General features: G+C 35.5%; 1 protein-coding gene across 1 annotated transcript in view; it reads left to right on the forward strand.

Moving 5' to 3' along the window:
- Positions 1–24,589, forward strand: part of FBN2 (fibrillin 2) — a 220,903-nt gene that overhangs the window by 167,140 nt on the left and 29,174 nt on the right. Inside the window, exons 35-48 of the mRNA XM_057748982.1 lie at positions 3,630–3,752; positions 4,304–4,426; positions 8,167–8,328; positions 9,492–9,560; positions 10,013–10,138; positions 11,553–11,678; positions 12,417–12,569; positions 16,467–16,535; positions 17,423–17,548; positions 17,693–17,818; positions 18,301–18,426; positions 20,569–20,685; positions 22,228–22,356; positions 22,773–22,892. Of these exons, the coding sequence (XP_057604965.1) occupies positions 3,630–3,752; positions 4,304–4,426; positions 8,167–8,328; positions 9,492–9,560; positions 10,013–10,138; positions 11,553–11,678; positions 12,417–12,569; positions 16,467–16,535; positions 17,423–17,548; positions 17,693–17,818; positions 18,301–18,426; positions 20,569–20,685; positions 22,228–22,356; positions 22,773–22,892 (1,695 nt within the window). The remainder of the gene's footprint in view (positions 1–3,629; positions 3,753–4,303; positions 4,427–8,166; positions 8,329–9,491; positions 9,561–10,012; positions 10,139–11,552; positions 11,679–12,416; positions 12,570–16,466; positions 16,536–17,422; positions 17,549–17,692; positions 17,819–18,300; positions 18,427–20,568; positions 20,686–22,227; positions 22,357–22,772; positions 22,893–24,589) is intronic.

The following is a 24,589-nucleotide window of genomic DNA, read 5'->3' on the forward strand; positions in this document are numbered from 1 at the left end:
GAACCTCCCCCAAGGTGATGTTAAATAGTTTCTATTTACTGCACTTCCTTCTCATGTTGGCTTTCCCAAAATATGTCACTTCCATGGAGAGAAATACCAATTGCCAGGGCCCCTGAGAGTGGCACACACGTAGCTCACCCACTGCTCCATTTAGCTGGATTCCAACTTTTGAGATCCCAAAAATGTAATTCCATGGTTCTGCCTGTCTCTCCTTGGTTTTGTCTTCTCTCTTTCTATGAGATCTGGCACATCTAGACAGTTTATCCTGAATTTACTACTTTAATTCCTTGATATCTTCCCACCTTATTACAAATTTATGCCCCTCTGAATTGATCTGCTGATCAACATTTCCCACTTAGCATCTACCTCTAATCATAAATTCTCAGAATTTCTATAGAGTTTAAAAAATCGCTGGAGTTGGCCATTTCCCAGTTTTCTTCACGAAAATGGGAATGTACAAAACCTGCAGGAACCTCCTCAAGGACAGGTGAGGACTCCATCAGGTGGAGTGAACTCAGATACAGAGCATTTAGTATGATGTCTGAAGAGAGAGCAGGGGCCAGGTTCATCAACAAAGAGCACACAGAGCCCAGTGGAGGTCCTCCCATCCGTGTTTCTCCTCTTCCCCCACCTTATGAAACTCTGGGCCACAGAAGAGAAGCTTTAATGAAACCCATACCCCAAGCTGTCTTCCAAAGAAATCCCAGATTAAAAAAGGGAGTATGTCAAGAAGCTGCATCTAAACTGTATCAGAGTACAGTTGACACTTGAATAACATGGAGGCTAGGGACGCCTACCCTCCGCGTGGTTGGAAATCTGTGTATAATTTGTAGTCGGCCCTGCGTGTTCACAGTTCCTCTGCATTCATGGTTCCGTGTCCACACATTTAACCAACTGCAGCTAGTGTAGTTGTACTACATACACTGTAGTATTTACTATTGAAAAAAGTCCATGTATAAGTGGACCCATGCAGTTCAAACCTATGTTGTTCAAACATCAACTATATATAAAACTCTTGAAAGAGCTGACCAAGTAATGTGTAAACAAATTGAAACAATGGCAACTGTGCAGGTGTTCTATGGAGACGACAACAGAAAAAGAACATACAGAAAGCAGATAAGTAATCAATCCAGAGTAGAAGAAAACTACTCAAGGAACAAGAGCAAATTTCTCATAGGTATGTTGTACCATAGATAACCTTTATGAAAACATATGATTGAACAAGTTCAAAGTGATTATGAAAACAGAAAAAAAACAAAACCAGATATTGCAGAGTTAAGGGAAGCAAAAAATGTGCACTAATGCAGCAAAATAAGAGAGCTATTAAATAGACACAGCAAAGAGCAGAGGAGATGAAAATGTAATTACTAGCATAGAGAATGAACATGAGATAATCACAGTGAAAAAACGGGGGCGGGGGATAAATTAACCGTGTTAAAGAAAAGACAAAGACTATAAACTTAAGTGTAATGGGAGTTTCTGAAGTGAAGAGTCCCTAAAAATTGAATAGAAAAAAGTATTAAATAACCAAGCATTTTCCTGAAATAGAAGAAAGAACTGAATATACAGGAAGAGGTAAATCATTTTTAGCCTTATTGAATTTGTCAACTTAAGTCATAAAGATTCTGCAAACTCCAGATAGAAAAGGAAAGTCATGAACAAAGCAAACATTCAGTATCAACACACACTAGAGTGCTGCCCTCACAGTTATAAGGACACATGTGACAAGAATATTATAGCTCACAGTTAGTTAATTATAAAAACAATAGACATATCCTGACGTGAGATAATTCAGAAAGAAAACACCTGTGGGCTCTCCCTTCTTGTCTCAGGCAAAAATCAAAAACAAAGCAAAACAAAAAAGCCACACACAACTTATCAGCAATGAAACAGCCAATCAAGAAATAAATGAAGTGACAATAAAAATATTATTGATTCCTTTTAAGAATTAGTACTAAACACTATAGAGATTATGGTAAATGCCATGAACATTTAAAAAGTAAAAATAATACGAATAACAAAAATGAGTTGGAAGCATATATGGATGCTAACTTTTAATCATCATGGTATAGAATCCATTAATACTGATCTTAAAATTGTGTTTGAGTTTTGACATAAAGCCAAAAGAGTATAAACTTGTAGTGTTCTTCATCAATTCTTAACATTAGAAAGCATTTTAGAAGCTACTGAGATAATGAAAAATTGCTCTGATGCAAGGAAATTGTTTCAGCTTCACTCTCTGAGAATGTGCATTGAGAAATATCAGTATCTGAAATGATGTTCATCCAATTACAATGATAATTCTGGATGAAAGCATTTTTGAGTGATTTTTGGTTTTGCTATCTTATTTTCTATGTTGTTTCCTATCTTTTCTGTTTCCTGTCAACACTTTTGTGTTGTTCAAATTTCCAAATATGCATCCGTTTTATTAAAACAAGAAAGTATTCTTTGCAAATACCTTATTTCACACATTACATTATTTAAATGGAAGTTATTTCTAATACAGTTCATTTAAAAGTAAATTGTGTACTCAGAAGGCTGATAATGCAATTCCATTTCCATTTCTAGATTAACACAACTCAATTATAAACTAACTTAATGAGTCTTTACTCATTTATATAAAAAGAATAACTTTGTTTATTGCCCTAACACAAAAGTAAAGAGACAACTTTACACATCAATTGAATTTCTAGACACAATTTGAACCATACTTTAAATATAAGATAGTTAGTTGAAAGGATTTATTTTTAACTATCATGAATGACAAAAGGACCCTTTTATACTTAAGATATAACTGTCTCAAGACAGCATTTTAGAATTTGTCTAGTCTAGCCTAAAATGGCATGCCTGGTCTGCATTCTCAGGATATGAGGTAATTTGTGTACAAAAATGTCCATCCTCTTCCTATGAGTAGAAATACAGATTATTTCTGCAGCTGTACAGGCACACATATGCCTTAATTTTCATATGAATGAAGGGTAATAACTTTTCATTTATTTTTAGTTAAAGCTTCATGGAAGACTTTCATAAACTGAATTTATGATTTCAATCCAATAGAGATATTTTAATGAAATTTGGAGGAATGTGGGGCAATGGATGATATTACACAGTACTGGCAAAAAAATTCTTTCCCTGTTTATAACTGACTATTATAACAGATCAGATTACAGAATAAAAAAAGTTTAAAAAGTTAAATAATTTAAAATATATATTTAATATTAAAATATTTATGTTGTATATTTTGTATGTTGTAGATGTTTATAAAACATCTGCTGTTTTCACTTAATTATTAGAATCTTTGAGTTTGTTTTTATCTTTAACTTTTTACAATCTTATTCCTTTAACATGTTCATATTTAATTTTTAGAAAATCTTGTGCCCTAGTCCAATTTTTTCTTAAGTATTTTACAACCCAAGACGGTTAAAATACTGTCTACAAAATAAGATAATATTCTTTTATATCTGCCCACATATGAGCATTCGTTGCTTGCTGTTTATATGACATCCCTGGTCAAAGAAAAAGAAAACTTTTTGCTGCATAAAAACAATAAATTATTCTGTTTATTAATGTCATACAGTAAATCGAAATGTCTTTGTAATCAAGTGATTACTGTTTTATCTAATCTCCAGATATTGATGAATGCTCCTTCCAGAATATTTGTGTCTTTGGAACATGTAATAATTTGCCTGGAATGTTCCACTGTATCTGCGATGATGGTTATGAATTGGACAGAACAGGAGGGAACTGTACAGGTATGGCCAGTTAAGGGCTTAATTGTGTTTTTATTAGTTGAAACGAACATTTTGTGCTAGATATAAAAGTTCCCCAAATTTCTACTTAGCCTGCTATGTCTTGGGTTATGCATTGTTTTAAAGAAACGAATTACATTCTGATACATTTATTTTTAACTATGGAATTAATCCATTGTAATATAAACAACTTAATATTAAATATCCAAAATGAAATTAGTAAAGTATTTCTTTGTAAATATTTATGATGTCCACATCATAAATATGATACATATATTTAAGTTTAAGCAAACAGTGATAAATGTTTTTTCTTAAGAATTGCAGCATTTCATTATAATTTATTAAGGATATTAAATATCATCATGAATACTATGTGATTGATCTATGGAAACTGCTTTAGGTGTATACAAGTTTTTCACTTTTATTTCATTGTGAGTTCCTCCTAAAGACTTTTAGTCTACTGATTTGCAAAATATCCATCAAATTCTTTGGAACAACAGTATGCATAAGGAAAGTGAAGATGTTAATGTGGGCATATTAAATGTTTTTCCTAGATATTGATGAATGTGCAGATCCAATAAACTGTGTGAATGGCCTTTGCGTCAACACTCCTGGTCGCTATGAGTGTAACTGTCCACCTGATTTCCAGCTGAACCCCACCGGTGTGGGTTGTGTTGGTAAGTAAAAGCTATATGAAACAAAGAATACAAGTACATAGAGTTAAATACTCATACTCTCTTGGTAATGCACTGCGATGACTATTTACTGCAATTAACTTGAGAACAATATAGCAGTCCTTTACTTTAAGAAACTCTAGATTACCAAAATATATGGTCACTTTTATCCTGCTTATCTTCCAAGTCATTTTGAAACAAGAATTTTTGAGACATCTGCTCCCACTTCCTCCTGTCACAGACGTGGGAACCAGGGCCCTAGATGTACAGTCATCTGTTTGGAGTCTCAGAGCTTGCAAATGGCAGAGCTGAAGCGGTGTCCTGAGTTGCCTGGCTCCCTGTCCAGTGCATTGGCCAGGACAGATGCGTTTGAAATGTGGAGTCAGTTTTACAAAATGAATATGTTACAGGTTCATGCCTGGTAGCTGACAGGCAAGCAGTTTATGGCATTTATAGGACCATTTCAGGTATATGTTTCATCAAAACCAAGAAAATATGAAATAAAATTTGAGTTAGCTATGATTAAATTTGCATTAAAATTTCTAGTAAGGTTGTTTATGCCTTTTTCTTCTGCAGATTATTTTCAAAATGACTTGCAAATATAAAAAATTAGAAAGGGTTCACTGGATGCAGATGGCAGATAACAGTGACTGTTTTTCCTGATACCGAAGGCTAAGAATAAACAAACTCTGTGAACCAGTAGTTTGTCTCTGGTCTTTAGATATCAAATAAAGTAACTCACAGGCCCATACAGAAGCATAGGGAAAGATGCTCAGTGCCTCATTATTTGCAGTGGCAAGAATTTGCAAATGATGTTTGGAGAGTGGATAGATTAAAAAAGAATGGCAGTTGAATACTGTGGAGTTGACAGATTGGATGTTATAAAGATGCAGTGAGGTGTATGACAAAGTACCATTTATAGAAACTTAAATTGTACACACAAAAACAAAAATACTCATTTTTCAGGTGCACAGACCAAAAAAATAATATTAAACACATTCATTTGGTTGGGTAGGGGATGAGGGATGAGAATGGAGAGCAGGGATAAAAGAGAAAGAATGGGAGGGAGGGAAGGAGGGAGGAAGGGTGAATGAATACAAGCCTAGTAAGAGCAGAACCATGAGTTAACACCTCTGTCTGCACCTGAGATTCAGCAACAAAAACAAACCACCACCCCCCCCAAAAAATGAGAAAAAAGTAAAATAATAAAAAAGTGCCCAAGTGATTATAATGTGCAGTTGGGGATGAAAACTACTTGGTAGACTATAGTAAGGACTTTGGATTTTACTCTGATTGAGATGGGACACCTTTGGAAGTGGCCTGACCTAAGGTAATGCTTCTGAAGGATGACTCTGGCTATGGTGGGAAAGTAGACTCTAGTTGGGTCCAGAGATGAGTTAGGAAACCATTGCAGCAGTCCAGGTGAGGGATGATGGTGGCTTGAACTCAGGTTGTAGTGATGCTGGAAGCAGTGGTAAGTCATCAGATTCCAGATATATTTTGAAGGTTGTGTTGACAGTCCTTATTACTGGATTGAATCAGGGATGATAGTAAGCAATCAAAGTTTGACTCTAAGGTTTAGGGCCTGAGTAATTTAAAAAATGGAGTTTCTGTTTATTGAAAATGCAGAAGCCTGGGGGAAGACTGGAGCAGGTTTTGTATGTGGAAGAAAGAATATCAAACATTTGATTTTAGGCATGTTAACTTTTAAATAACTCTTAGATATCTAAAAGAAGAAATCAAATACTAGGGACTTGGCAAAAGGATCCAGACTTTGGGGAGAAATAAAAGATGGCACCACAAATTTGATAGTGTTTAAAGTCATGGAACTACTGAGGTGATCTAGATGGTAATTGCAGATAGAGACAAGACAAAGTCTGAGATTCACTGATCTCCTTTTGTTTTTAAGCTCTTTATTGGAGTATAATTGCTTTACACTGTTGTGTCAGTTTCTGCTGTACAACAAAGTGAATCAGCTTATTTATACAAATATCCCCATATCCCCCCCTCCTGAGACTCCCTCCCACCCTCCTTATCCCACCCCTCTAAGTCATCATCCATCATCGAGTTGATCTCCTTGTGTTATGCAGCAGCTTCCCACTAACTCTTTTACTTTTGATAGTGTATATATGTCAGCGCTACTCTCTCACTTCGTCCCAGCTTCCCCTTCGCCCCCTACCCCATGTCCTCAAGTCCGTTCTCCGCATCTGCATCTTTATTCTTGCCCTGTCACTGGGTTCATCAGTACCAGTTTTTTAGATTCCATATATATGAGTTAGCATACAGTATTTGTTTTTCTCTTTCTGGCTTACTTCGCTCTGTATGACAGACTCTAGGTCCATCCACCTCACTACAAATAACTCAGTTTCATTCCTTTTTATGGCTGAGTAATATTCCACTGTATATATGTGCCACATCTTCTTTATCCATTCATCTGTTGACGGGCATTTAGGTTGCTTCCATGTCCTGGCTATTGTAAATAGTGCTGCAGTGAACATTGTGGTACGTGTTTCTTTTTGGATTATGGTTTTCTCAGGGTATATGCCCATGAGTGAGATTGCTGGGTCATGTGGTAGTTCCATTTTTAGTTTTTTAAGGAACCTCCATACTGTTTTCCATAGTGGCTGTACCAATTTATATTCCCACCAACAGTGCAGGAGGGTTCCCTTTTCTCCGCACCCTCTCCAGCATGTATAGTTTCTAGATTTTTTGATGATGGTCATTCTTATCGGTGTGGGGTGATACCTCATTGTGGCTTTGACTTGCATTTCTCTAATGATTAGTGATGTTGAGCATCTTTTCATATATTTGTTGGCCATCTGCATGTCTTCTTTGTAGAAATGTCTATTTAGGTCTTCTGCCCATTTGTGGATTGGGTTATTTGCTTTTTTGATATTGAGCTGCATGAGCTGCTTGTATATTTTGGAGATTAATCCTTTGTCAGTTGCTTCGTTGGCAAATATTTTCTCCCATTCTGAGGGCTGTCTTCTTGTCTCGTTTATGGTTTCTTTTGCTGTGCAAAAGCTTTTAAGTTTCATTAGGTCCCATTTCTTTATTTTTTATTTTATTTCCATTATTCTAGGAGGTGGGTCAAAGATTTATGTCATAGAGTGTTCTGCCTCGAAGAGTTTTATAGTGTCTGGCCTTCCATTTAGGTCTTTAATCCATTTTGAGTTTACTATTGTGTATGATGTTAGGAAGTGTTCTAATTTCATTCTTTTACATGTAGCTGTCCATGATCTCTTAAGTATCCTCCTTAAAGTGGTTACAGACAGACTTTCCCAAAACCTGCAAAACTCGATGTGCAAGTTGAAACTAAACATGGGAGAATGGAGATTATGGGGAGGAGAGGAAGGAGATGGCGTAATCAGTATTTCTGTGATAGGATGTGTTGCTTTAACTAATGTTGGATTTCATTTCCTTTATTGATAAACTCATGTTATAGATTGATTATAGGACACATTTTTTGCATTCGTATTATTAAAGGTCCAGAATGTCCCATATGAGTAATTGCTTACTACCTTGTTCAGTCTGTGATCTATCTCTAGGTACGTCTAGAAGTAGGAAAGCGTTGTAATTTATTTAATTCCTACAACTCAGTCTTGAAAAAGTTTAAAGCAAGAAATTATTTTGGGCTGGGGATTAATGTACAGAATTTGAATTTCATCATTTAAGTGACCTTTCTCCAAAAAGGCATTCTTACTATGACAAGGAAAATTTTAAGCTCCTGTGTTGCTCTGCAGACAACCGAGTGGGCAACTGCTACCTGAAGTTCGGTCCTCGGGGCGATGGGAGTCTGTCCTGCAACACTGAGATTGGGGTGGGCGTCAGCCGCTCCTCCTGCTGCTGCTCTCTGGGGAAGGCCTGGGGGAACCCCTGTGAGACCTGCCCCCCTGTCAACAGCAGTGAGTATGGAACTGAGGAAGAGGGAGGGAACACTCTGGCAGCTGAGGACTAGCTGCCATTGTCGTCTGGTGCTGGGGACAGGGGAGGTGTAGTGAGGGTCAAAACTTTGAATTTGGACTACTTTCAGTGATTATGCTAAAACCAGCCAGGAGTGTTTCATATAGAAAGCATTTGAATTCCTCTCTTCTTACTGTTTTTCTTGATATGATAAAAAGAAAAAACAATTTTTAACCACAATCCAATATGAATGGTGATAATATCAGTTCTCCTTGGTATCACAGATAAAGGCCATTCCTGGTTCTTTTCCAAAGCTGTCTAATTGTCACCAGATTTAAACAAGCTAAAGAACTTACTTTAGAGAAAAGCTGGTAGAGAAGTTAGTGTGAAACAGTCCTAACAAGATTATTTTGCAAAATTACAGTTGGACAATTATGAGTCTATGAATAACCATTTGTAAATCAGAAGGATTTGATTCATTGTGGTGATCTGATGTATGATTATTCTGCAAAGAAATTCTCTTTATAATTATCCCCACCTTTCAGGTTCATAGATGAGTTGTATTCCTCATGTCGAATCATATTATGTCTTAAGTTGAAATGTATGTCCTCATATGAACATAGATGAAATTTTTGAATTGTTGAGTCTTTGAGGTTTTTTTTTCATTTTTACCAATATAGTCCTCCATTTTATTTATTTTTGTTTTGTTTTGTTTTTGTTTTTTTAATCTCTTTATTGGAATATAATTGCTTTACACTGTTGTGCCAGTATTTGCTGTACAACAAAGTAAATCAGCTGTATTTATACATATATCCCCATATCCCCTCGCTCCCGTGAGTCCCTCCCACCCTCCCTAGAGTCTTTGAGTTTTTATTTGCTAGTCAAAAAAGTTGTGATATAAATTGTTTGAAAATAATTCTTTTCTTTAATTAAAAACAAATGGGTTTTGTCATTGTACTTTGTATATAATTTATGAAGTTAGTGATCTTATTTCAAGTAAAATGTAATATACTTTTAAAGATACTGTATTTGAAAAGGCAGTAAGAAAAATGTAGATACACCCCTTAGGATGCATGCTTTGAGCCTGGCAGTTGTTAAATGTTAATTCCTTGTCTCAGCCTCTTGCACACAGGTATCAAATTTCTTTTTTTCCATTGTCTTGTAGCTGAATATTACACTTTGTGTCCTGGAGGTGAAGGCTTCAGACCTAACCCCATCACAATTATCTTAGAAGGTGAGCATACCTCTAATTGTCACCAGATTTAAACAAGCTAAAGAACTTACTTTAGAGAAAAGCTGGTAGAGAAGTTAGTGTAGAACAGTCCCAACAAGATTATTTTGCAGAATTACAGATGGACAGTTACCAGTCTACTGAATAACCATTTATAAATCAGAAAGATTTGATTCATTGCGGTGATCTGATGTGTGATTGCTCTGCAGAGAAACTCTTTTTATAATTATCCCCAACTTCAGTCATCCTCATCTTGCTTTAGTTACTCTTCTCAGATTATAGCAAAGTTCCATGACAAAGGCAAGAAAATTCATGGTAAGAATAAACCTCCCATCTGAGTATGCATTCACTTGGATGTGTAGAAATCTGCAGGTCTTAGAGTATCACACATTTGAAAGCTTTCATAGTAGCTTCTGTCTTTCATGATGGTATCTGAGCTGTGTCCCCTCTTACAGATATTGATGAATGCCAGGAGCTACCAGGTCTCTGCCAGGGTGGAAACTGTATCAACACTTTCGGGAGCTTCCAGTGTGAGTGCCCTCAAGGCTACTACCTCAGCGAGGAAACCCGCATCTGTGAAGGTGAGGTAAATTTATACCAAAAAATTATTAGTGCTATTTAAAATAAAATTACCGATCAGGTCTAGAGAAAAGAGTCTGTCTTCAGATTTTATCAAAGGATATGTTGAGAGGGATTCATAGCTTTTTTCTTTTCCTATCAGTGCTGCTAAGTTGTATGATGGTAGATAAATTAACTTACAGAGTATTTGCAATAATTTACTACTATTTTCTCTGAGTAAATGCGTTGCTGATAAATAGGGGAAGCTGGAATAGTATGAAACGTTCAATATCAAAATAAGTTGTTAGTTCAAATACCAGTGAGTTATATTTTATATAGGAAGATAGGTAAGTTTGAAACGCGACCATTAGGTTAGTATTCTCAGTAACTTTTATTTATTTATTTATTTATTTATTATTTTATTTTTTTTTAATTTTTTAAAAAAATTTATTATTTTTTGGGGGGTACACCAAGTTCAATCATCTGTTTTTATACACATATCCCCGTATTCCCTCCATCCCCTCGACTCCCCCCCAACCCTCCCTCGACTCCCCCCCACCCTCCCCATCCCAGTCCTCTAAGGCATCTTCCATCCTCGAGTTGTCTCAGTAACTTTTAAATGTAGGACAACATAGTATGAAGCAGTTAAAGGTTACACAGATGCCTTTCTTGGTTCCATCCCCTGCTTCTCACATGGCAGTGTAATCATCCTTTTAGGGGACTGTCTCCCCACTAGACTGGGAGCTTCTTGAAGCAAGGTCCATACCTAATTCATCTTTATAACTACAAGTTCTAGCTTACAGTAGAATCTCGGTATTTATTTATGGAATGAATGAATGAATGAATGCTTCTAAAAATGAATATTAAACATGTAATATAATTATTTCCATTATAATCTTTCTTTTGGAACATGTTAAATAAATGCATCTGGAAGAAATATGTTTTAATAAGGAGAATAACTAGCAGCTGTGCTACTTCTAGAATCTCTGAATGGGTGCTAATTTGAAAGGAGCTATGAAGAAAAAGGATTTTCTAACTGCATTCAGTTTAAAGTTGGCACTAAAATTTGGTTTAAATGACATAAGAGGAAAGTAGCTTTAAAGCAATACCATTCGAAGAATATGAAATTTCAGTTAAAACGTATAGGTGCCATTTAAATTATTTTTTGCCACATTGGAATAATTTATTTTGATCATCTTTATTTTTGAATGTTAGGTTTTTATTCTTCAAAAGAAGGACATATTTTATGTCATGTAAATGCATATTTGGGGGTATTTCCTATGTAATTGCTTTAAATTCTAAATTTTATAAAAATAAGATATATTCTATAAAAATATGAATTTGGGGAATCAGCCATGTGCTTTGTTCAGTAGTTTAAGTCATATAAATTCATGGGGAAAATATTTACTAATTAGTGGATATACTTGCATCCTCTAGATATTGATGAGTGTTTCGCACATCCTGGTGTGTGTGGACCTGGGACCTGCTACAACACACTGGGAAATTACACCTGCATTTGCCCACCTGAATACATGCAGGTCAATGGAGGCCACAACTGCATGGGTAGGTAAAGGGCTCTGAGATTGATTAGGTCACAGTTGCTGGCTTCTTGGCCAACAGTTATCTCTCAGATACTTAACATCTCAGAATTATTATTCAAAAGTTTGCAAGTTAAATCTTTGTGAATACTGAAGTATTTCAAAATCTTACAAACTTCTGGGTCTGTATCATATTTTTGAACTTTGACTACATAGCTGCATATTATAAAACATGAGTCTGAGGTAGAAAATTTCATCAAATATTACAGTTGTATATTCTTAAATAATTTTTATTTTCCATTCATGTAAAGTGAACGTTATTTTTCAAATAAGAGAACATTTAAAATTTAATATGTAATGCCTTTAAATTAAATGCACTTGAATAGAGAAATATCCATTAATTTTGTCCCCCAAGAAAATTATGAATGAAACACCTTATTTAAAAACAGGAAAGATGCTTATCTAAAAATGATTTTTGTTGGACTTTCCTGGCTGTCCAGTGGTTAGGACTCTGTGCTTCCACTGCAGGGAGTGTTGGTTCAATTCCTGGTCCTGGAACTAAGATCCCACATGCTGCATAGCACGGCCAAATAAATAAATAAATATGGTTTGTGTTCAACTTAAAGAAATATTTTAAGATACCTCCAAGTGACCATGAAAATTTTCAGAGTTAATTGAGGATGTCTGGTGCCCAGGTATGTGGGGTTTGTTATTAGCTGCTTGCTGATAGGATTGGTTGGCATATTTGTTTTTCTCAATGTAGACATGAGAAAAAGCTTCTGCTACCGAAGCTATAATGGAACCACTTGTGAGAATGAGTTGCCTTTTAATGTGACAAAGAGGATGTGCTGCTGCACGTATAACGTGGGCAAAGCCTGGAACAAACCTTGTGAACCATGCCCAACGCCAGGAACAGGTAAGCACATAGTTCTTGCTTCTGCCGTAGGCCAAATCAGTGACACAGGCACATGTGTGACAGTAGAGTAAAAGCAAATGAGTACTAAAAGCAGACATACTGTTCTGAAAATATCCAAGAGCTCATTTGGCTCAGTTTCTCAAGCAGCCCTCTTTGGGTTCAAACACTAAGTCCTGAGATGTCTGTTGAGTAGGAGTCTGGATCCTGAAAATAAGCCCCATTGTTGAGGAGTTAAGATTTATAACACTAGTCCATTTAAACTCATTATCTTAAACCATGCTGCTTAATTATTCTTTTACTCATAAAACAGATATTTATTGATCAGCTATTGTGTGTCGTTGTGCTATATTTAGAAGGTATCATTTTGATTTAAAAATTTGTGGTAATTTAAAGTCCAACAAGCTTACTATTTTTTTAGTTCAATCTTTGAAAATATGCAAAAAATGGATTTGATGGGCAAACTTTACTTAAAAGCTACTCATTGTTAAAGTTTTCCTTATGTATCCCTTCCCTCAAACTTATCTGAAATTTTTAGGCAGAAAAGAGAACTGACCTTTACACAGTAAAATTTTTCTCAAAGCAGATCCATTTGAAAGAAAAACTGAAAGAAAATAGAGATAAGAGCAAAAAAAAAATCATCGTAAAATTGTTGCCCACTCAGGTTCTTTTATGACCTGGAAAGTGGTCACTCTTAATGGTTGTAGATACTAAGAGTTGAACCAATAGGACAAATAAGAAACAATGAGTATGCATTTGTTACCAAATACAGTATTACTTAAGGTATATGTATTAAAATGTTTCATTTAACGTGATGTTGAAATAAAATTAAGGAGAGACATGGTGAAAAAAGACATATGAGGCCTTTCTCAGTGGCTCAAATTCAGTGGGAAAATGGATTTTCTCTGTTTTTCTATTTTTAAATTGAAGTATAACTGGCATACAATATTATATTATTTTCAGGATTACAACATAGTGATTTGACATTTATATACATTATGAATTGATCTCCATGATAAGTCTAGTAACCGTATGTCCCTATAGAAAGTTATTACAATATTATTGATTCTATTTTTTATGTGTACATTATTTTCCCGTGATTTATTTATATTGTAGCTGGAAATCTGTACCTCTTAATACTCCACATCTATTTTACCCAACCCCCAACTCCTCTCCCCTCTGGGAATCACCAGTTTGTTCTTTATAACTGTGATTCTGTTTCTGTTTTGTTTTGCTTTTTAGATTCCACATGTCAGTGAAATCATACATTGCTTTTATTTCTCTGTTTCACTTATTTCACTTAGCAAAATGTCCTCTAGATTCATGCATGTTGTTGAAAGTGTCAAGATTTCATTCCTTATTATGGCTGAGTAATATTCCATTGTGTATATACATGTGTGTGTATATACATGTCATACACCACATCTTGTTTATCTCTTCACCCAATAGTGGACACTTAGGTTGCGTCCATATTTTGGCTGTTGTATTTAATGTTGCAGAAAACATAGGAATGTGTATATCTTTTTGAATTAGTGTTTTGTTTTCTTCAGATAAATACTCAGAAGTGGAATTGCTGAATTGTATGGCTGTTTTATTTTTAATTTTTTGAGAAATATCCATACTGTTTTCCATAGTGGCTGCACCAATTTACATTCCCACCAACAGTACACAAGTGTTCCCTTTCTCCTCATCCTTACCAACACTTGTTATTTGTGGTCTTTTTGATAATGGCCATTCTGACAGCTGTGAGGTTATAACTCATTGTGGTTTTGACTTGTATTTCCCTGATAATCACTGATGTTGAGCATCTTTTAGTGTGTCTCTTTGCCATCTATATGCCTTCCTTGGAAAAATATCTATCAAGTCCTTTGTCCATTTTTTAACTGGATTGTTTTTATTTTTTATATTGAGTTGTGAGCATTCTTTATGTATTTTGGATATTAACCCCTTATTAAATAGATCATTTGCAGATATCTTCACCCATTCAGTAGATTGCCTGTTCATTTTGTAGATGATTTCCTTCACTGTGCAAAAGCTTTTTAGTTTGAGTAATCCCATTTGTTTATTTTTGCTTTTCTTGCACTTGCCTAAGGAGACAGATGCAAAAAACTATTGCTCAGACCAGCGCTAAAGAGCATACTGCCTGTGTTTTCTACTAGAAGTTTTATGGTTTCCCATCTTACATTTAAGTCTCTAATCTATTCTGAGTTTATTTTTGTACATGGTGTAGGAAAGTGGCCAGTTTCAATCTTTTGCAGGTGGCTATCCAGTTTTACCAGCACTATTTATTAAAGAGACTATCTTTTCCTCACTGTATAATCTGGGCTCCTGTGTCATAAATTAATTGCTTACATAAGTGTGGGTTTACTTCTGGGCTCTCTATTCCATTGATTTATGTGTTTGTACCAGCACCATACTGTTTTGAGGACTGTAGCTTTGTAGTATAGTTCGAAATCAGGGCTTGTGATACCTCCAGCTTTGTCGTTCTTTCTTAAGATTCCTTTGGCACAAATGGATTTTCTTAGCCTTATTTTGCCCTAGTTCTGTTCCAAAAAAACAAATAGGAACATTTTTACAATTCTGTAATTTGAAAACTTCACCAGTTAGATATTGAAAATCATTGGTTTGGGGAATTAAATATTACTTTTTTATGTGAGAGCAAAGTAAAGGGCTTAGGTTTGATAAGACTGGTCTGTATTTAAATCAAAGCTCTGGAACTTCCCTGGTGGTCCAGTGGTTAAGACTCTGCGGTCTCAATGCAGGGTGCCCAGGTTCGATCCCTGGTCAGGGAACTAGATCCTGCATGCTGCAACTAAAAGATCCCACATGTTGCAAGGAAGATCCTGAGTGCTGCAATTAAGACCCAGCACAGCTAAATAAATAAATAAATAAATAAATAAAAGCTTTGCCACTTATTGTCTGACCTTGTGTAGATTATTTATCCTTTCTGAAATTGATTCCTCACATATTAAATAGGGATAATATGTCAATAATGACAGTAACTACTTGGTATGGTAATAGTGATGATTAAATGAGATACAAATTACAAAATTTATACAAATTACAATCTGCACATTGCCAGGCAATTAGAAGCCATTAAATTGAACATTTATTATGTGCCTCTCTGTATGTTCTGGATGCTTGGTGAATATTGGTGAATGAAATAGACGAAGTCCCTCCACAGATAGCACTTGGAGTATGATCTGCAGTATGTGTTTACCTGATACTGTTTTAGAATTTTATTCATGTGTGTAGCAGTGGGCATTAGAAGCAATATGCTTCTTAAAAATTAGAATTATTTTAAGTTCCTGTTAGTTTGGTGAATTAGTTGTAGGAGTGACTGTCATAGTCTGTGTTTTATTCCATGATGTGTTGTTTTTGATGCCTCAAATTTCATATTCCAACAAATAGACATTTATGTTTAAAAAAGACAATATTCATGTCTCATTCATTACTCATTAATATGTTTCACCACTGCAGAATTATTTTTGGATGTTTATGCTTTTGTGCAATTCAAATCCCTTTTTAAATGTGTACACTAACCTGATTTTTCAATCTACATAAATTGGATCATTTTTAAAGCCCCACATAGCAAAATAAAAAGAATTTAAATGTCGAAAGTAGATATTTTGCATCTCTTAATCATTTACTTACCTTTTAACATCAGCAGGAAAAAGTTGATGATGATAATAGTAAAAACAGCAATAATAATAAGGATGAATAATGCCTAGATTCACTCCTTGCAGAGCTGGCATTATTATCAAATAAATATAATTGAAATTAAAATGTCTCGTGAATTATATAAAATATATCTGTCAGTGAAAGTAATAGTATGTAAAATGTTATTTTGAAGGGGTTTGAGAATTTTAAGAGTGCATTTGTTTTGTTTATATTTTAAAGCTGACTTTAAAACCATATGTGGAAATATTCCTGGATTCACCTTTGACATTCACACTGGAAAAGCTGTTGGTGAGTTTTTCTAGATTAGGTTTATTTTAATTCATACACATAGCATTTTGTAAAAATTTGTTCAGTGGTTTTAAAGTTTAAAATACCATAAAATATAATAATCTGGATTTTCATCTAATGTAGTTAGACATGAAAAAAATAACATGTTTACAGACTCTAACCAAGTGTTAACAGTGGGATTAGTTCATCTGCATAGTCTGGTGATTGTTGATAGTTGTGTGACTATCTCAAGATTTCATACATAGCAAGCTAAAACTTTAGTTTTCCTCATCATTGATATTGTATTGCATGACTCTAAATAATCCACTTTATTTTAACCTTTACCTGCTATTATCATAAGTATGTGTTTAAGTTTGGGGTATATTTTTACAGTATTCCTTTCTCCCAATCTACTTATGAATTTGCAGAATTGTTAATTATATAAATGACTTCCTTCTGAATGTACTTTCTGTTGCGCAATCTACTTTTCTTCCTCAAAGATTAAATAAACAATATAATTTTAAGTGTCCAGTATCAATGCAAATATAACAAAGGACATAAAATTAAGAAAACTTAGTTGACTTTATCAGATAAGTAATAGCAATTAGGGGAGCCCGACATGTAACTTAAGAGCAAGCTTGATTCCCTAGGAAGTTCATTTGCTATATTGACACTAAAATCACTGTTTGATCAGCTACTTCATTTTTGTCATTACTGTTCGAAGGAAATAATAATTTGTGGTCTATATGCTTTCATAAACCACAAAATCATTCATACCAGTATAGAACTGATTTTTGTGACACTAAGTGTGTGCTTTCACTCCAGTGTACATATAACATTATTCAAGGTTTTATGGTAAATACATTAAGCAGAACCCTGTATATTTGATCAAATCTGTCCAATTGCAGACATTGATGAGTGTAAAGAGATTCCAGGCATTTGTGCAAATGGTGTGTGCATTAACCAGATTGGCAGTTTCCGCTGTGAATGCCCTACAGGATTCAGCTACAATGACCTGCTCCTGGTCTGCGAAGGTAATCTGAATGATGTGTGCTCTCATCCCAAAAAGTTTGGTAGACATACCTGGTTTTTAGACAGTTTTCTGATTTTTACTGTTTCTTCTACAGCATTTAGGAGTTGATCACCAAATTGGTTAAGTGAAATTGTTGCTCTTTCAGATATTGATGAATGCAGCAATGGTGATAACCTCTGCCAGCGAAACGCTGACTGCATCAACAGTCCCGGCAGCTACCGCTGCGAGTGCGCTGCGGGTTTCAAACTTTCACCCAACGGAGCCTGTGTAGGTAAGAAAGAGAATGACTCATTCTTTGACACTGAGCACAACATTCTTTACACTTACTTCCTGCATGAAAAAACTGTCCATGCTTTTCTATTAAAAAAGATGTTTTCAGACAATTTTGAAAAGATTTTCCAAGTAAATCTATTCATTCATATTGAACCTATCTCACCATATCTTTTAGATTCTTTTGTTAGGAGCAGAAGAGGTCTCTCAGTGGATTTTCCTAGAATTGGACCTAAAATAAAATAATTGGTATCCTTGAGATACCAATCAACATGTAAAAATTGCATAATTTAAAATTAAAAAAAAAAAGAGGCTTGGATACTTTTAAAGCCTTGCTTATTTTGATTCAGCTGTCGTTATGGTTCATTTTCAGCCTGTCTGTAATAATTAATAGCAGGTTATAGAAACAACGCCTGTGGAAAAAAATGAACGAATCTTAATAAAGATCAGATATGTGTAACGTGTTTTATTTTTTTGTGTTAGATCGCAACGAATGTTTAGAAATTCCTAATGTTTGCAGTCATGGCCTGTGTGTGGATTTACAAGGAAGTTACCAGTGCATCTGCCACAACGGCTTTAAGGCTTCTCAGGACCAGACAATGTGCATGGGTAAGAAGGAGGACATTAGTTCCAACGGGTGATGTGGAGCTGAGACTCCAGAAGAGATTACAGTTTGGTCACTCGCCACAAGTAACCCCATGTCTCTGTCAGAAACAGTCTTACAAAAAAATGAGCTATGTGAAACTGTGTATGGTTTTATTCAGTGTAAAATTTGCAGGCAGGACACACCACAATATGTTCTTGGGTTCAGTATTTACAGCCTCTTTTCCTAGATTACTTTCACATGCTTATTAACCTGAGCTCTGGGACACTCAGGGTTATGTGGACATCACCACAGTACCAGCTGCCCTTTTACCCCTCTTTGTTCCCACTCAAGAAAGCCTTACAGAATGCAAGAATGCAAGGGAATAGTAAGAGTGATGGTACTGAAATGAATATATGTAGATACACAATCATACATATCTTTCCCCAAAATTGTTAAATACATGAGACTTATCTGCGTGTTTTGCTTTGTAACTCTTAAAAACAATTTTTAGAAGCACGGATAGCAAAACTTTGAAAAGCCCCAGTAGCTAATGTAATGGTTAGTTAAGCAATAATTGTGTTCCTTAAGTACTTGCTGAGCTGATGATTAATAAGATTTCAAATGCAGATGGGCTGGACACCTTGGAACTCAGCTTAACTCCTTAAATCTGATGTCAGCAACTGGCTCGTCTCCACAAAGCGCTTTGCGCTTACAGGAGGAAAATGAAATTTAAAAGTTGGCTATTTATAATTAGTGTGTTCTCAGTTTGGAAAAAGCTAACGTTGTGCATCTACTCTTTTGGTGTTCAAGATACTATCTTTGGGGGGACTTCCCTGGTGGCGCAGTGGTTAAGAATCTGCCTGCCAATGCAGGGAACATGGATTTGATCCCTGGTCCAGGAAGATCCCACGTGCCGCGGAGCAGCTAAGCCCGTGTGCCACAACTACTGAGTCTGCATGCTAGAACCTGTGAGCCACAGCAAGAGAAGCCACCACACTGAGAAGCTTGTGCACGGCAACGAAGAGTAGCCTCCATTCACCACAACTAGAGAAAGCTCGCGTGCGGCAACAAAGACCCAACACAGCCAATAAATAAATAAATAAATAAATTTATATATATATAAAAAAGATACTGTCTTTGTGAATTGTAAAGTCAGAGTTCAGTACAGCAGAACAGCAGAAGTAGTTTCCTTTATGGTATATCCATACATGAGGACCACTTGGAGAATGTCTCCATTCTTCCAGCACCTTCCAATAGCTCCCCTACAGATGTCTCCCATGGTCACAGGAAAAATTCTCTAAGGAATGCTTGTGCAAAGAACACATGGAGGATGTGGCCCTATTTGCATGAACTTTCTGAGATTGCTTGCTTGTATTGTGCTTCTCCTGGCTGTTCTCTCTGAGAGAGAGTATATGATTTGCTTTTTAAAAAAAAATGTGAGATTTATGATTCAGAAATTCAGATGGAGAAAATCTGTCCTCAATTCAACCATGATGAAAGTCAGCTAGACTTCTTGGTAATGCCTCTCTTAAACAAAGCTTCCTTCCAAAGGAACAATAATACCCTTTTTTTTCCTTCGCGATAGAAGAGTTTCAGCAACTTGGAATTCGTAGTCTAGGGAGTCTCCTCTCTGATATGCCTATGACCTTTCGAAATATTAATTCCATTTTTTGAAGGCCAATAATATTAAACGCTAATAGACTTCTTCAATTTAGATTCCACTAATTTCATAAAATTTAGGAAATTAAAGTTTACCTTTGTTGTGCTGATCAACTTAAGATATGAAAATTTCTGGGGGAGAATTTATAATGCCTAATAGCACAAATTGTTTTAGTGTTTCAGAAGATTTATTTCCTTACAAATGACAAGCAAACCTATTCATTAAAACAGCTCACTAAGGAGATAGATGCTTGCTCATTAGTCCAGTACTTTTCTGAGTCTTCTATGTTCATGTAAGTCATTAAGCGGCACTTTTACTTATAACTTTCTGCTTTAGAGCTAGCTCTACCTCATACTGAACTCTCCTTAAAGAAATGTGGGTTCCTAGTATTGAATGAGGAAAATCTAAGTAAGCCAGTAGTTAAAAAAAAAAAAATCTAAATCTTTAATAGGCTACGTTTTTCTAGTTAAAAATTGAATTCCTTTGAGCCACTGTTTCTTCGTAGACGTTGACGAGTGTGAGCGACATCCATGTGGAAACGGAACTTGTAAAAACACCGTTGGATCCTATAACTGTCTCTGCTACCCAGGCTTTGAACTCACTCATAACAATGATTGCCTGGGTAAGTACTCAGTCCTTTATTGCTTCCCTTTCATTTCCACACGGTGCACTGAAACACAGAATAAAGCCAAAGAATAAATAATTTTATCATTCAAATTGCACATGTGTGCCAAAAGATACGTGATATCAGTGACTAATTTCTGGTTAACTGAAGCCATGGTATTGGTTTGAATAATCACAGAACAATCTGCTGGGTTGCATACTTATGTGAATCAACTAGTTGATTCAAAGGGAAAGGCCGTTCAGATGATAGTAAATGTCCTGGAACTGATTTATGGTTTGGGGTTATTTTTAGCCTTCAGATGGGATCAGAGATAGACCTGTTATTGTTTCAGTGTTACTACAAGTATTTTATATAATCCATTCTTGATTTATGTTCAAACACTGACAGTCTCCAACTTAAAAAACACATTTGTATCTTGAAACTTTATCTTCCGTCAGCTTTTGAAGCCAGGGATGCCTTTCCCACAGAAAGAGTGCATGGTGACTAGGTTTCCAAATCAGCCCTCAGAAACCTACTTGATCTCTGTGAACAACTGTAAACTTTGAGTGGACGATAAAACTGTCTTCTCTATGTGGCACAGAATTTTAGCCTTTGCCTCTAACAGACAGTGATTGAAATAAAAATTGAAAGTGACTGGAGGAGGAAGAGGGTCCTGTGGTTGGTAGAGAAGATAGTAAAAGCTATGACACCAAGCATTGGCAATATTTCATTTATCATGTGCCAGACGCTATACTGGTGCTTTACAGCATAATACCCCTTGATTCAGATTATTCTGTAAGGTATGTGAAAGTAACTCGGGCATTCTACCTTTATGGAACCATCACAGTTCGAACCCACCTCCTAATTTAATCCAGTGTGTATTCCTTTCAGTTTGCTTTCTGTTTCAAAATTCTGCAATTATGAAAAAATTTAGAGCTAAGTGGACATTTTATTCAGCTACCATCTTCTTGTCTGTAGTTTCTCAGACCCTTTGTGTAGCCAGGGAGAATGAAAGATACAGATATGGCGCTCTGATCAAAGTATAATCTGCAAACAAACTAAAAAATTACTCAAACGCAATCAACCCTATACTCAACTGAAAACCTAACACTTGAGAACTTTTTTTTTTTTCTTCAAATTCTGTATTCTGTCAGCAAAACAAGCCAGCAATTCTAGAGTGTTTTTCATATAACTGATTTTTCTATATTTGGTACGCTTCGTTATATGTCCTTTGAGTACAGTTAGCTTATCTCCAGGTAAAGTTATCTGCAAACTGGGCAGTCCAGTTAAATCCATGTATCCCCTTACCTCCAGGAAAAGAACTATCTTTCAATTGGAAAGAATGGAAAGCTTCACCTTAAACCTACAGGAGACATCTGTGTGACCTTATTAGTCACCTTATCCTTACAATATGAGCCATTTTTCTCTGTGTCGATAAGGGATTGTACTGTAGGGTTTTTGTGAATGTCTACCAATGAATATGTTTTTTTAAGTTACAACGTGTGGCACAAAATATATGTAAGAGCTCTCTCTGAAAAGCTAACTCCTGTTTGCTTACAGACATAGATGAGTGCAGTTCCTTTTTTGGTCAGGTGTGCAGAAATGGACGGTGTTTTAATGAAATTGGCTCCTTCAAGTGCTTATGTAATGAAGGTTATGAACTTACTCCGGATGGCAAGAACTGTATAGGTAAGTATCTAAACAATAAACAGTCTTTATGTCGCTTTGTTTTGTAAAATAATGATGCTGTGACTACCCCCCTACCAACTTTGGGACTCATTTCTTTTCATTTGATCACCTGATTACATGACCACCGTTAACTTTCATGGGAAATTTTGGTAAAATGTATAAGCCAACAGTTGGGAATGACTTTGTACGCAGTGTTTTTATTGGGACAGAGCTTGAGGCTATCCGTGTCTCAATAAAAGTAGACAAAGGAAAATGAGCCTCTTGCCAAATGAGTAATACTCAATATGTCAAAAGTTCCTGAGGGCATATTTGCCCAGAATGACCTGGCAGATCAGAGGGCCTGAGTTGAATTCATATTAACATCCTTTGGCAACAGTTTTCTCTTTAAATAATTTTTTTCTTGTTTCTCTTTAAAGATACTAATGAGTGTGTTGCCCTTCCTGGCTCTTGTTCTCCTGGTACCTGTCAGAACTTGGAGGGATCCTTCAGATGCATCTGTCCCCCAGGGTATGAAGTAAAAAGCGAGAATTGCATTGGTGAGGCTAACATTTATTTTGAATCCATAAGCTATTTAGTATAATAAGACCTGGTACAGACTCTGTGGAAATATATTAAATCCAAACCATCTTAAGCATGCTAACCCATGGAATTAAACGTATAGCTGCCTACATCTGTTTTATTGAACCATCAGAAATGATTTGAAAGTGGAATGGTGGGAATAAAGAATTTAAGGATGTTGGACCTTTCATTAACAGAAATCTTATACTAGTCAAAGGATTTTCAGTGCACTCTAATCTTTTTTCCAAATGTCAACAGAGACTTTCTACTAAATTTAAAGAATGTCTACAAAAATTGTAATCTTTGGCAACCAATTTTAAAACAGCTATTAAAGGTGTCTAGAGTCCTAGAAATGTGAAGCAGAAAATCTTGACAATACTGTTGAGACATTTTTTTCCTTGGGAAGGCCGCATGTCAAAACAGAAAATATTAATCCATTTGTCATAACAGATGTTTTTCTGCGAAAATTCTCCCAGCGTACAAGAACACTGTAACCACATCAAAAGTGGGCCCCAGAATTGCCTGGTGGACATGATGAAGACTGACCTTTTTACAGTTACTTTATTTCACTTTTGTACAAATTATTTTTAACAGTCTTGTTGAAATTCAGAAGCACCAGCATCTTAGTGTGGTTCTTCTAACGTGAAATGATTGCTAAGAGTATTTTTGCCTTTTAGTTACCACTTTCTTAAAAAAAATTCTAAGCAGCTCCACTGTCCACACTCAAGGGACTTATATAGACAAAACTGAAGGCAACAGTTTACTTAGTTAAATTTAATTATTTTTCAGACCACGTAATTACAAATAATGGGTATATCCCTAGTCATTCCAATTCGGTGTTCATATCTTTTCCCTTTTTTGTCTGATTTGTATAGTTCATTATAAGATTGTCTTAGTGTTTTTAGTACTTAAAAATAATCGATAATAATACTAGAAACATCTTAGCAAACACTTTCTTGAAAACTTTAGGATCCTTTCTTTCATTTTCTTTGTTTATATTTAATCTCAGTTATTCATCATCTCTGTGATTCACCTTTTTATAGAATAAGCATAGTGGCAGTGTGTGAGCTATTAGGAAGGAAATAGAAATATTTGTGCCTCTTTGTATCAGAAAGACTTAGCTACTTTTTCTCTTAGTGAAAAAAAATGTATGATTCACTTACGTTTTTTTAAACCTTGGAAGAATTTTCCTTATCCACTGATAAACATCACTATTTTGTATGTCTTAAAAATGGGTTTTTAATTAACTTAGTTCACTGTGAGACCATTTCCTTCATCCTAGAATCTCTCTTACCAGTTTTCCTAGGTGAAATGCTTCCTCACATGACTGTATATACACTCACACACACGTAATCCATTCTGATGTTTAGTGGACATTACAGTGGACACATAGCATCTTTTTTGTTATCAATTTTTGTTGGAGTATAGTTGCTTTACAATGTTGTATTAGTTTCTTCTGTACAGCAAAGTGAATCAGTTATACATATACATATATCCACTCTTTTTTAGATTTCCTTTACGTTTAGGTCACCACAGAGCATTGAATTCCCTGTGCTTTACAGTAGGTTCTCATTAGTTATCTATTTCATACATAGTAACATAGGATTTTTTAGGTGCTGGAAGTACAAAAATGCAGTGTTTGCCTTCAGATAACTTACTGGATAAGAGAAGAGAC

The sequence above is a fragment of the Hippopotamus amphibius genome, chromosome 1, assembly GCF_030028045.1.
Source record: "Hippopotamus amphibius kiboko isolate mHipAmp2 chromosome 1, mHipAmp2.hap2, whole genome shotgun sequence".
Classification (NCBI taxonomy): Eukaryota; Metazoa; Chordata; class Mammalia; order Artiodactyla; family Hippopotamidae; genus Hippopotamus; species Hippopotamus amphibius.